The sequence below is a fragment of the Barbus barbus genome (assembly GCF_936440315.1).
Source record: "Barbus barbus genome assembly, chromosome: 19".
Classification (NCBI taxonomy): domain Eukaryota; kingdom Metazoa; phylum Chordata; class Actinopteri; order Cypriniformes; family Cyprinidae; genus Barbus; species Barbus barbus.
In genome coordinates this window covers 542222-556555 of record NC_136747.1, presented here as the reverse complement: position 1 = coordinate 556555, position 14334 = coordinate 542222, and the positions used below count along the sequence as shown (strand labels likewise).

The window sequence follows — 14334 nt, the reverse complement described above, 5'->3', positions numbered from 1 at the left end:
CTTGCCTTTCGGCGGAGACGTACCTGGCAGTAAATCTATAGCACAGTCGTAAGGACGATGCGGAGGAAGAGAAGCTGCTCGAGACTTACTGAACACTTCCCTCAGGTCCTGGTACTCTGTGGGCACGTTAGACAAATCCACCGCTTCCTCCTGAAAAACAGAAACAGAAATCGACGGACAGGCAGACATAAGACAGGACTCATAACAATTAGTGCTCCAAGCTATAATGGATCTCTGCTGCCAGTCTATTCTCGGATTGTGACGGATGAGCCAGGGGTGACCGAGGACAACAGGTGCGAGGGGGGAGTCCATGATCAAAAATGAGATGGTTTCGGTGTGATTGCCTGACGTGATGAGGGTGACGGGTCCAGAGGTAAACGAAATGGTGGTTAATGCATGGCCGTTGAGGGCGTGAACGGAGATTTACATTTACATTTATTCATTTAGCTGACGCTTTTATCCAAAGCGACTTACAATTGCTATATATGTCAGAGGTCACACGCCTCTGGAGCAACTAGGGATTAAGTGTCTTGCTCAGGGACACATTGGTGTCTCACAGTGGATTCGAACCCAGGTCTCTCACATCAAAGGCATGTGTCTTATCCACTGCGCCATCACCACCCTTGTGAGATCTTGTGAGCGAGTGGTTTGATGGGGATCTGGAGTTCAAGTGCAAAAGTATGGTCCAAGAAATTACCCTCCGCCCCAGAGTCCAGTAGTGCCTGACACAATTATACAGAGTATAACCAGCAGTGAAATGTAGGTCAGGTCCGCTCCAAGGACAGTGCAATTATATAGAATACAAATATTAAGAAGGAGAAAAGTACAAAACATAAAATAAAATAAAAGAATAAAATAAAATAAAATAAAATAAATGATAAGATAAGATAAAAAAATATAAATGTGCAAGTCAGTATGTTGTTGACTTAAATAGTAATAAGAGGAATGTGCAAAAATAATGTGCAAAAAGTTGTACAGGGTATTTGAATAGCAGCAATATGAGGTTAGAGAAAAATTATGAATTTCTTATTGATGTATGATATTTACATGGAGAAAAATTACGAATAGCTTATTGATATAATGATATTTACATGGAGGGAAGTGATGTTATGACACAGAGTTAGAGTTTAGGAGCCTGATGGCCTGGGGGAAGAAGCTCCTCCTAAGTCTCTCAGTTTTTGCCATCAGGCTACGGAAGCGCTTACCAGATGGAAGCAAAGTGAATAGATGGTTACCAGGGTGATTTGAGTCCTTGATTATTTTGACAGCTCTACTTTTGCAGCGTTTGAGGTAGATGTCCTGCAGAGAGGGGAGAGCAGACCCTGAGATGCGCTCAGCTAAGCGCACAACTCTCTGTAGTGCTTTGCAGTCCTGATTGGAGCTGTTTCCATACCACACTGAGATGCACTGAGTCAATACACTTTCTATGGTCCCTGAATAGAAAGTTTTCAGGATTGCTGGTGAGACCCTGAATTTCCTCAGCTGTTGCAGATGGTACAGTCTTTGCCTGGCTTTCTTAACCTGTGTTTGGATGTGTGTAGTCCAAGTCAGGTTCTCGGAGATGTTTACACCGAGGTACTTGAAGCTACTCACCCTCTCCACAGGGGTCCCACTGATCATAAGAGGAGTGTAGGGCTGCTGCTGTCTCTTCCTAAAGTCCACGATCAGCTCTTTAGTTTTGCTCACATTCAGAGAGAGACAGTTGTCCTGGCACCACATATATATATATATATATATATATATATATATATATCCCCCTATCCCTGGGGATATATATATATATATATATATATATATATATATATATATATATATATATATATAATATAGCACCTATATTATATGGCCTAAGGCAAACAGCAAACAAATGCATGCGTGGCCACACACACAGACCCACAGAGCTGAAGACATTTATATGCTACACAGCCTTGCTTGGGAGGGTTAAATTGTACTATGGTTTCTTTAGGACAGGGATCTCGAAACTTTGTCCTGGAGGGCTGGTGTCCTGCAGAGTTCAACTCCAACCCTTATCAAACACACCTGAAACAGCTAATCTAAGCGTACTAGAAACTTTCAGACAGGTGTGTTGAGGAAAGTTGGAGCTAAACTCTTCAGGACAACGGCCCTCCAGGACTGAGTTTGGACACCCTGCTTTAGAACAAGTAACAAGTTCAAGAATGGGAACATGTTGATTTTTTTTTTTTAACACTTATGTTGCTTGTTATTTTTAATATTTTCCATTGGCAGCTCAGAATGTGGTTGTTACACTATAATAAAAATACTGAAAATGTGAAGTTGCACGTCAGATTATGTGACTTTAGTGAAACTGCTAAACCTAAAGTAAATAAAATAGCCTAATTTGATCCTACAGTGTTGCTGCACATGCTTTTAGATCATTACAAATAATAATGCAAAATTATTATCTTAAAATAGAAGATATGCTGTCTTTCATATCACATAAATTATCAATAGTTAAGTATGTGGTTTTGAAGAAGATGCTTTTTTTTCTTTCTCTGTTTTGACTGTCTCATTTGGACTTGGACTTGACTTGGACTCGAACCTCTATGGACTCGGTCTTGACTCGGACTCAATAGTTCTGGTCTTGGACTTGTCTTGGACTCGACAAAGGTGGACTTGACTACAGCCCTACTCTCCATAGGTGTAATGGTTTTTATACTGTACAAACTGTATTTTCTATCAACCTACACCTAAACCTACCCCTTACAGAAAACTTTGTGCATTTTTAGATATAAAAATAAAGCAGTTTCTGTGTTATGATTGGGCCTGAATCCTAAATGAAATTCTTCATTGATATCTTTTATTTATTTATTTATTTTGCAGGAAGGAGCACAATTTTCTAAAATTTTAGACAATGATTTGAAATGGTTCTGTAATTTACCACTTCACTAAGATTTAGTTGTGGTTTCTTAATGTTACAGAGGAGGCTCCCATACCGCCTCCTTCGCACCACCAGTGGGAACCATCACCTGAATATTAGCCCATTGCCATTCGGACTCCATTTCCCATCTTCCCTCATACCTGGGACTGACCACTCATCCACACCTGCACCTCATTTACACACACATATAAACCACATACACACACAGACTCTCTGCAAAGTCTTGATTTGCCCTGGCTGTCATTTCTGAGCGTTATACCCGTGCTTGCTTTCTTGAACCTGACCTTGGACTGTTTCTTGATTCTCTGATTGTTCTCTGCCTGCCTTGACTCAGATTGTTTCACCTGGACTGTGTTTGTTAGCTGCCTGCCCTGATCTCCCGCCTGGTTACTCGACTCTGTCTCTGTCTTGCCTCTGCTGTTCTGCCTTGCCGGTATCGGACCCTGTATTGCCTGACTATATTAAATAAAGCTGCAAATGGATCAAAACCCTTCTGATGTGTCACAACAGAAGGGGTTTGGGACATGACCTAGAAATAACGACAAGTTAATAATATTCAGAAGCAATTGTTCTGCTATAGGTAACAACTCTTTCAGTTATTTAGTGGGTACAGGATCTAATAAACATGTTGTTGGTTTAGATGCGTTGATAAGCTTATTTAGGTCTTCCTGTCCTATAGTTGTAAAGCACTGCAATTTTTCTTTGAGTGCAATTATTGAAACTGAATTAGATACTTTAGATTCTACATTTGTTATTGTATTTCTGATACTAGCTATTTTATCAGTGAAGAAATTCATAAAGTCATTATTACTAAACTGTGAGGGAATATTTTGTTCGAGTGATGTCTGATTATTTGTTAATCTACCCACTGTGCTAAATAAAAACCTTGGATTGTTTTTGGTTATTTTCTATGAGTTTGCAGATCTGCTTGGCCCTAACAGCTTTTAGAGCCTGTCTATAGCTGGGCATACTGTTTTTACATGCAAACTTCCAAGTTAGTTTTCTCAGTTTTCGCTCAAGATTACGAGTTTCTTTCTTGAGAGAATGGGTATTACTGTTGTACCATGGCACAGTTTTTATAGTTAATATTAGTAATACGCAGCATGCATGATACAAGTGGTCAGTAAAAAAAATGGAACAAACTTAGCTGAATGTTGATGAAGATGAAGATAATAATGATCACCAATGATGTCCGTTTATGTGACAAAGTTCCAGGTGAACAATGGTGTTGATGGCAGTCAAAGGAAACAATAATTGTAATCCAAAATGGTGATATCCACAAAACCTCCCTGAAGCACACATACATCTCCACACAATTTCTTTTTTTATGATCATAAAGAGTCTATCATTAATAACACATTAATAAAACTCCTGTCTGATTGCTTTCCATCATCTGTGGAGGTGAAGATGACAACTACCATGATTCCACACTCATTCATCAAGCTATGCCTACGTTGTTTTGAATAAGTGACTTCTTAGCTGAGAAACTTATATACTGGGCCTTTAGTTCACATTTATATTGATCAAATTATTTTTTTTTCCAGTGTCTGCCTCCATCTAAAACACTGTTAATGTGAACGTGGTTAAATTAATATTCGCAACATTAAACCAAACAGAGATGCTTTATTAGTAATCCTTAAAATACATAGGCTACAGAGAGACTAAAGAGTGTGTCATTATTCTCTACAGGTTGAGTAAGTGTGGTTTCACAGATGAAGGTTGTGCTGCTCTGGCTTCAGCTCTGAGATCAAACCCCTCACACCTGGGAGAACTGGATCTAAATGGGAATAAACTAGAAGACTCAGGAGTGAAGCTGCTCTTTGCTGTACTGGAAAATTCTTACTGTAACCTGGAGGGACTGTGGTAAGATCATACGTGACTCTAACCTGAAACTGAGTCACTGTAAATTTACAATTTTAAGATCAAAAGTAAACTTCAGGGAAAATTATTATTTCATTCATTACAAGCATAACTATTGAAACAACATGGTCAATTTATCCTTTCTCAATGTAAAATCACGTCTTCTCGTGATATAAGTAAATTAATATACTTTCTCCTGCTGCTGTGAGTTGATCATGTGAGTGTTCTGTAAATGATTGAACACATAAGCTGCTCCTCATTAAGGTGATACTGCAGTTCACATAGACGCTAAAAACACTTTTAATCATGATCAATATTTAACAGTCTTTACTTTAAACAAACTCAGTCTCAGCACAGTCATGATTAATCCTTTTAGGAGAAAACTGGATTTTTTTCCAACCTATATTGTGTCAGTGTCACAGATTATGACATGGCGTGAAACACTATAGTACAGCGATGACACAGTGTCATAAATATTAGTGAGATTGTGTGTTCTTATCCAATGAGAAGACATCTTCTCTTAATTATCTAGGAAAGGCATTAAAACATGGGTCGCAAGTGTTTGTGTCCATGGTGTAAGTTTGAGGGTGTTGCATGGCTTTCTCCTTGATGCTGTCAGAGCTAGACTCTCGGGTGGTCGGTTGGTTAGTCATTACTACAAACACAAATTATTTGTGTGTAGCAACCATTTTTGTGATGAGAACTACGAGAACTTCTATAATCTATGTCACTGTCCACCTTTATTTTCAGTGTCATGAAGGTACTTAGATTTGTTATTTACATAACCGGTTTTTAAGACATTTGTATGACATTTTTTTTTCTCCAATATATGCCTTTATAGTGTATGTACCCTAGTAAAGTAATATATTTAAAATAGTTATTTCATACTAAGTATAGTTCAAATCTATTAACATATTTATTGACATATCACTTAACTCTTTCCCCGCCATTGACGAGATATCTCGTCAGTTAAGAGACAACGCTTTCCCGCCATAGACAAGTTTTTACAGCAATCCGTTTTCTAGTTATATTACGGTAAGGAAAGCCCTAGTGCATGTCCTGAATGAGTTATGGGACTGGGTCTTACGGGTCCGAATACATTTACATTTAGTCATTTGGCAGACGCTTTTATCCAAAGCGACTTACAATTGGGGAATACAAGAAGCGATTCATCTTGAAGAGGCAAACAGACAGAGGAAGTGCTCGTAACACCAAGTCTCAGTCATTGTTCAAATAAGTATCAAGAGAAGGAGGGAAGGAGAGAAGGATAGAGGGAAAGATTAAGGTTTTTTTTTTTTTTTTTTTTTTTGAGTTTAGGATGAAGTCAAGTAGTGCCGAAAAAGATGAGTTTTCAGTTGTTGCTTGAAGATTGACAGGGATCCGGCATTCCGGATAGGGGTGGGAAGATTATTCCACCAGCCAGGAATGGTGAACGAGAATGTTGTGATGGTATATACACAGAAATATCTGTGATGGTACCACAACGCGTCGCTCACTAGCATATCTCAAACTTCTGGAGAATACAAGACAATCGGCATAAATGGGAGGAGATCAGAGAACATGTAAATCATATATGTAGATCATATATATGTAGATCATGTTTTGCCCATTTTGAATCTGATCGGGACGAGGTAGTCAGTGAGAGAGATGCCGACACAGAAACATCTCTAGTTGTGTATTGATCGATAACTCGTCAATCTGAATGTGTGTGTGTATGTGTGCGTGATGATCTATATATAGGTATGTGTGTGTGTATATATATATAGATCATCACGCACACGCAAATATACATACATACATACATACATACATACATATATATATATATATATATATATATATATATATATATATATATATATATATATATATATGCATATATATAGATTATCACGCATACACACACACACATCAAAATTTCACTATCAATCTAATTTGACTAATTTGATCGTTCGCTTTTAATCAAAAATGTGCCACGCGTTAGCATTTGTTAGCCGGTTAGCCTATTATTGTTTTCTTTTTTCTCGCTCCGTTTCATCTCTCTCTCGCTCCGTTTGAACTCATGAGTTCATCAAACAACAGTGGTAAGTAAATCATTCATCTATCACAGTGAGTAATGGCTTCTCCTTCTCTTGTTATTTGCACTTCATGTCACATGTACAGTTTATCTCTCTCTGTCGGCGATGAGGTATTAACATGTGATAAATGCAGGGATATAGTTAGGCTGACAGAGAAGATTTTACAACTAGAGACACGCATCCAAATTTTGCGTCTCTCTAGTTGTTTTAACTGAGGACAGTAAGAATGTGAGGGCTGTAGATACGGCTTTGGATGCGACTAGTTCAGCGAATCATTTATATTGTACATTTTTCGGTTCCGGTAGAGCCCGTCCAGCAGGGCAACTGCGGGACTGTGATGCAGTATAGTCGCGAGTCAAAACACTGCTCTTCCGTTATGATCAGAACATCAAACAGGTTCTCCCCACTCAGTGACGTACACACTGAGAAACCTGATGAAAGTGCTCTAGTAATTGGTGATTCTATTGTACGGAACGTAAAAATAGAGACACCAGCCAACACAGTCCAATGTTTACCGGGAGCCAGAGCACCTGTGCAAATATGATCATATCACTCCCATCCTTAAATCGCTCCATTGGCTCCCTGGCTCATACAGGATTGAGTATAAGGTGTCCTGCCTCACCCACCAGTGTATTCATGGTGAGGTGCCCCCCTACCTCAAAGAACGTCTCTCTCCACAATGCTCTACACGTACCCTCTGCTCTGTTTCAGCACATCTCCTGAAACCCCCTAGGACCAAGCTCTGTACTATGGGAGATCGGGCCTTCTGCTCAGCCGCTCCCAGTCTGTGGAATGCTCTCCCGGACCATCTGAGGTCACCACAGTCGGTGGATGCTTTTAAATGTGGCCTTAAAACCCACCTTTTTAGCAGTGCTTTTGCTTGATTTTTTTTTTTTTTTTGTAGCACTTTGGGATTTTGTTGAAATATAAAGTGTTACAAATAAAAATAATTTTTATTATTATTATTATTATTAATCCACTGTGTCTTGAGGAGTAAATGACTACTGCTATGTTCATTATTACATCCAACAACAAAACGCCTCAATCGCTTAGGAGACATTCGTGTCAACATCTGCAACGGCGTCAAAACAATGGCGGACTGATTACAGATCACTCAGGGCGGGTCTAAGGTAAAGCGCTTGTGTCAAGTCAAGTCACCTTTATTTATATAACGCTTTTAACAATACAGATTGTGTCAAAGCACTTAACAGTATCAAATTGGAGGATAGAGTGTCAGTAATGTATAATAATAAGATTAAACACTCAATTGTCAGTTAAAGGCATTTCATTATTGAATTCAGTGATGTCATTGTCTAGCTCATTTTAGTTTAAATAGTATCTGTGAAATCAAACTGACAATAATCGCTAGTGTCAACAAACTATCGTGGGAGGGGCCTGGGTATTTGTGACGTCACACTGGCAGGAATCTGAGAACGGCTTGATTTTTAGAAAGGGGTTTGGATTTATCAAGATTTTTTTTTAAAACACTGGGTGGATTTTTATCATTATAGGGTGGTTGTGTACACACACTGCCAACACACATTTCAGTTCAAACAACATGCAAAAGTGAATGGGTATACTTTAAGTATACCCATTTAGTATATAAACTGCAGGGTATTTTTAAGTACATAAATATGTAAACGTATTTGTAGAATGCTTAGCATGAAATAAATGTATTTCAAATACATTTTAGTATATTTATTTTTCACTAAGGTATGCAAACATTTAGACTTATAAATGGGGAAAAAAATATTATATTTAATTTATTTCATAGGAATTAAGCTTCACCAGCTATAAAAATCCTTTAGTTCAAGTCGGCATGTGCCACTGACAGATGACAGTTGCTCATGCTACTTTTTCTCCCCTTCTTCTCACAGCCATCCACACCCATTTAAGTTGATTTTTCAGAATGACTGTAAGGTAGACTTAAGCTGAAAGATTCTGTTACAATTTTTCTGTATTTTTATGTGATATACAGTTTTAACCCACTGACATATTGAATTGCACATATTGCACAAATTATGAACATACAAGGTAAAATCTATTTTCCTTCTTCAATTTGACTGCAGGTGTTATGAATATGTTTTGTGCTCTGTGACACAGACCAAAATCCATCTAGCATCATGATTTGAGCTTATGTTACTGGTTTCTCTTTGATAATAAAGTCTCAGTTGATTTGAGGGAGTTACGAGTGTCCTTGTTCTCTACAGGTTGTTGGATTGTGGTGTCACAGATGAAGGTTGTGCTGCTATGGCTTCAGCTCTGAGATCAAATCCCTCACACCTGAAAAAACTGGATCTGTCATATAACAATCTTGGAGACACAGGAGTAAAGCTTCTCTCTGCTGGATTGGAGTTTCCTCACTGTAAACTGGAGGAATTGAGGTAAGATCATCTCTCTGATAGTCACATGATCTCAGCTCAGAGAGACATATGTTTAAATAGTTTATAGGGAGACCAAATCAGAGTCCTTGGGGTTGTATTTAACCCTGTGGGGTTTGAGGGTGTATTTGGGCCCTGGGAAAGTTTTGGCATGCCCTAAAGAAGTGATTAAAGGTGACCTATTATACCCCTTTTTACAAGATGTAAAATAAGTCTCTGATATCCTTAGATTGTGTATGTGAAGTTTTAGCTCAAAATACCCAGCAGATAAGTTTTTGTAGCTTGTTAAAACTGCCGCTTTTAGGGTATGAGCCAAAACGCACCATTTTTGTGTTTGTCCCTTTGAATGCAAATAAGCTGGCGCTCCCAGCGCCCTTTTCAGTAGAGTGCGGAGCTTCAAGAGCCAGCAAAAACAAAACAGGACAATCTCACGCACTGAAAATGTCAGAAACTCTCAGTAGTGGTGTTCAGCCTTATATGTTCAAACAGAATCTGTTTAAAAGCCAGTCAGTCATCTGATTGTACTTTGCACAATAAATCCGTGTTTATGAATTACACAGACAGGGAGCATGGTGCAATAAAAATAACGACATAGCTGGTCTCAAGGTGCCATTGCGTGCTATCACAAACTTTATAATTCCCACTTGTGATTATAAGTTTGACAAATTCAAGCAGTTGACTTCACATTGCTTTCATTTGCAATTTTTAACTACCACATTCCTATTCATTTACATTTAGTCATTCAGCAGATGCTTTTATCCAAAGCGAATTACAAATAGCGTTGTAACAGTATGAGATTTTCACTGTATGATAATCGTCTCAGAAAATATCACGGTTTCACGGTATATATTAATTAATTATATTAATTAATTAATTCTTATCAGTAACAATGACTCTTAAAAGAATAAGAACAGGTTATTTGAGTGAACAAATTCTTTATTACAACAAACTTGAAACCATTTTAATGAAAGTATTGAAGTTTCCCTTCTGAAACAAAAAATAATTTTTTTTTATTTCATTTTAAAAAACAATTTAAAAAAAAGCTATACACACTGTGTATATCTATATCATACTTTAACATTTTAGTTAATGTTTTAAAATATTATCAAATTAAAATTTAAAAACTTTTATTTTTGGGAAAGTGCTGCACAACAGAGGTATACTAAGTTAAAACATGGACATCTGCGGTCTGTAATCTAAAGTGAAACCTTGTTACGCTCTTGTTACGTGTAGTTACTGTGTAAGTGTAACATTAAACAATTTTAATTATGCTACAATAGATGTGTAGTGCCTAGTAGACTAGGACACACACACAAATAATTTCAAGACAGCACCTTAGCAGGAGTTAAGACTTCCAATCCCAGCATCTGCATTTGACTGGCTGGCTGATTCCCTGCCCTAAATATCCTTATCTCAGGAGACCTCTAAAACCCAGGATAAATTTGAGGGAACATCTGAAATGGATTTAGAACAGAACCTTCAATGTTGTTCCTGACCGGTTTACCATAAATAAAAGTCGCATAAACAACAATACAAAGCACGTGGCATCTGGAAAGGCTCCAGCACAGACCCTCCCTGATATCTCCTGATCGTTTAACGCAGTAATTCAATGATGGTATCAACAAAGATGATGGTTTTACAACAGACGTCTGAGCTAAGAAAATCACCAGATCTCCATCCAGAGTGACATTCCCATGACCTCCCGTTTCTCCCCAGCAGAGAAACGCGCCTTTTCTTCTTATTGGGAGAACAAAGAAGATCGGACCTTTTATAAGTGTTCCCAAAAGTACAAATAATAATCGCTGCTGCTATTAAAGCAATATACTCAAAAGCAATATATACAATATATTTACAATATATATTCAGGTTGTATTTTATGAAATTAAATTAAGCTTGCTGTGTTATTGGAATCTATGTTATTGTTGTAATCTCTTGATGTCTAATTTTTCCCGGTCACTATTGTTTAGTTTCACATGCTTAGTGTGATTATTTAGAATTTAGGATCGTTTAATCTATGCCTTAACCGCGTAATAGATCAAATTGATATATGTACTTTGGGTATGCAAAATACTTGGTGTTTGATTTTGAATGAAAGCTAGTTGCGTCAGCAATAATTTGGTGTGGATGAAAGTTGACTTTTCTCAGCAAAGGATTTACGCACGGAAAACTGAGCCATGCGGGGAGGGGCTCCGCCCTATAGAAACACTTGTGATTGGATCAAACAGAAAAAGGGGCAGACTGAAATCAGCCCAATAAAGACAGACACCCAACTTCGGTGTGCTGTTGCTTGCTGCTTGCTCGCACGCTGTTTGAAACTTCCGCTCCTCATCTGATCGCGCTGTTAAGCGCTCTCAGCCATACACCATTTGGCGAGGATCCACACATGCCTTCAAAGTTCTGACCAAAGAAACTTTAACACCTGAGGCCGAAAGAACTCTAAACAGACTTCCTAAGAGCGTCATCACGTCACAGAGAAACCAACCAATTGCAAGAGGGCATCCCCAGTGACATCACGCAACGACGACTTCAGCAGCCAATCCGCACCAGAGGTTCCCTCAACCAGGAAAGGAACGAAACAACTCAGAGCAAGTAATCAAATAATTCTCCATAATTTTGCTGGAAACTGGTTGCATTCATCTTTAAGAGTAAAGATAGTAAAGTTCCTTGCTTGTGACTCCCTCAGGTTGAAGTTAGAGCATTCTTGAAAACGAGCATAAGAACCTTAACCCTCTGGGGCCTGAGGGTGTTTTGGGGGCCTGGAGAAATTTTCGACATGCCCTGACATTTGTGCTTTTTTCAGTTGCTTATAAAAATATAAATGGCTAAAGTCTAATAACACTGTAAACAGCACAAACTGGGCTACAATAATATGTTAGCAGCATTTATGTACATGATTGTGTTTTTGGTTGTGATTGTGTGTTTAGTGAAAAACTAAAATTTTGAAGTCACTGAAATAAGACCATAAAACACATACAGAACAATTGTTCACAAGACTTTTGAGAACTGGATCTTGTAGCCTAGAATTTTTGCTTCAAAATTATGTGAAAATCATCTTATTTGCTCACAGAAAACAATACATTGATTTCAATTTTTAAAGACATGTTTTGTGATTGAAAGCCAATATGCGAGGGAGTGGTAATGGCCTTGAATAATAAGTGATTTTCACCTGAGAGACAAAGGGCCTAAAGCTGCTAGTGGCCCATCAGTGCGACTGTGACTTTAAGGCAGGTAAGAGAGAATGTGAGGAGATTGAAAAAATGGGTTTTTAAAATTATTTGTATTTTATTTACAACACAGTATAATCAAAACATACATAATGAAGGTCAAAAGACACATTATTGTGCACACTTATCTAACCACAGAGATGTGAACAGACTTTGAGTCATTCCTGCAACAGATTCTGTTCAACAAGTGAAACAAATAAATCATACCTGATATTTGCATGTGTTATGTAAGTGTTTCTGCTACTTTCCATGGATTCAAGAAGAAAAAAACATTATCAGGATCTTGTTTTACCATAGAATATCAGTGTAGTTGAACTTCTGATATTGGTGCAGAGGTCAAAAAACAGTTGGAAGAGACTGAAAGTCAGCAGGATTCATCATCTGCATGTTTATATCAGGAGCATCTATATATATATATATATATACACGCACTGCTGCTTACAATGAGGCTCTTCTGACCGGGAATATGAGCGAGTACAAAGCATCGTGCTATGCTCTCCGCGCAGTAAGAGCCGCTAAACACAGATACAGAGAGAGAATTGAGTCTCATTTCCAGCTCAATGACTCTCGACGGATGTGGCAGGGACTGAGGACCATCTGTGCCTTTGGAAAAAAATCCTCCGCGGAGGTGAGAGCAGATCCGTTGCTGGCCGACTAGTTAAACACCTTCTTCGGCTGCTTCGATGGCAACGGAGGCGGCGCGTCTCTGCTGCCCAGCGCGTCAAGAAGCAGCAGGCAGAGCAGCGACGATCCTGTAATCACTGTGTCGGAGGATGAGGTTCGGAGGGCGCTAAAGAAAGTGAACGTCAGGAAAGCAGCCGGACCTGATGGGATAACGGGCCGTGTTCTGAGGTCATGCGCCGATCAGCTCGCTGGTTTGTTCACTTCCATCTTTAATGAGTCCTTTGCTACCTCTGTGGTTCCCACCGCATTTAAAAAATCTGTCATTATCCCTGTGCCAAAGAACAATAAACCCTCTTGCCTGAATGACTATCGCCCAGTTGCCCTCACATCTATAGTCATGAAGGTTTTTGAGAGACTTGTAAAGAGCCACATCTGCTCCTCCATCCCTGATACTTTGGACCCTCTTCAGTTTGCCTATCGCCCAAACAGATCTACGGACGATGCCATCTCTCACGTCCTCCACTCTTCCCTCACACACTTGGACAGCAACAATGGGAATTATGTAAGGCTGCTATTCATTGACTATAGCTCAGCTTTCAACACTATAGTCCCCATCAAGCTGGCATCTAAACTCACAGACCTCGGCCTAAACTCCTCACTCTGTGACTGGATTCAAGACTTCCTCACCGGCAGACCTCAAGTTGTGAAAGTTGGCCAGTTCACCTCAAACTCCATCACCCTCAACGTAGGAGCCCCACAGGGCTGTGACCTGAGTCCCCTGCTCTACTCTCTCTACACGCATGACTGCGTGTCCTCTCACAGCTCCACATCTATTATCAAATTCGCTGATGATACTGTGGTTCTGGGCCTCATCTCCAACAATGATGAGACCGCATACTTGGATGAGGTAGAGAGACTCACATCTTGGTGCCAGGACAACTGTCTCTCTCTGAATGTGAGCAAAACTAAAGAGCTGATCATGGACTTTAGGAAGAGACAGCAGCAGCCCTACACTCCTCTTATGATCAGTGGGACCCCTGTGGAGAGGGTGAGTAACTTCAAGTACCTCGGTGTAAACATCTCAGAGAACCTGACTTGGACTACACACATCCAAACACAGGTTAAGAAAGCCAGGCAAAGACTGTACCATTTGCGACAGCTGAGGAAATTCAGGGTCTCACCAGCAATCCTGAAAACTTTCTATTCAGGGACCATAGAAAGTGTATTGACTCAGTGCATCTCAGTGTGGTATGGAAACAGCTCCAATC

At 39.2% G+C, this 14334-nt stretch overlaps 1 protein-coding gene across 1 annotated transcript in view; it reads left to right on the top strand.

Moving 5' to 3' along the window:
* The window catches only part of LOC306885295 (NLR family CARD domain-containing protein 3-like), a gene marked incomplete at both ends in the record, with an annotated part of 80297 nt that overhangs the window by 39932 nt on the left and 26031 nt on the right, over positions 1–14334 (top strand). The window contains 2 exons of the mRNA XM_079441729.1: positions 4589–4762; positions 9048–9221. Coding sequence (XP_079297855.1) covers positions 4589–4762; positions 9048–9221 — 348 coding nt within the window. The remainder of the gene's footprint in view (positions 1–4588; positions 4763–9047; positions 9222–14334) is intronic.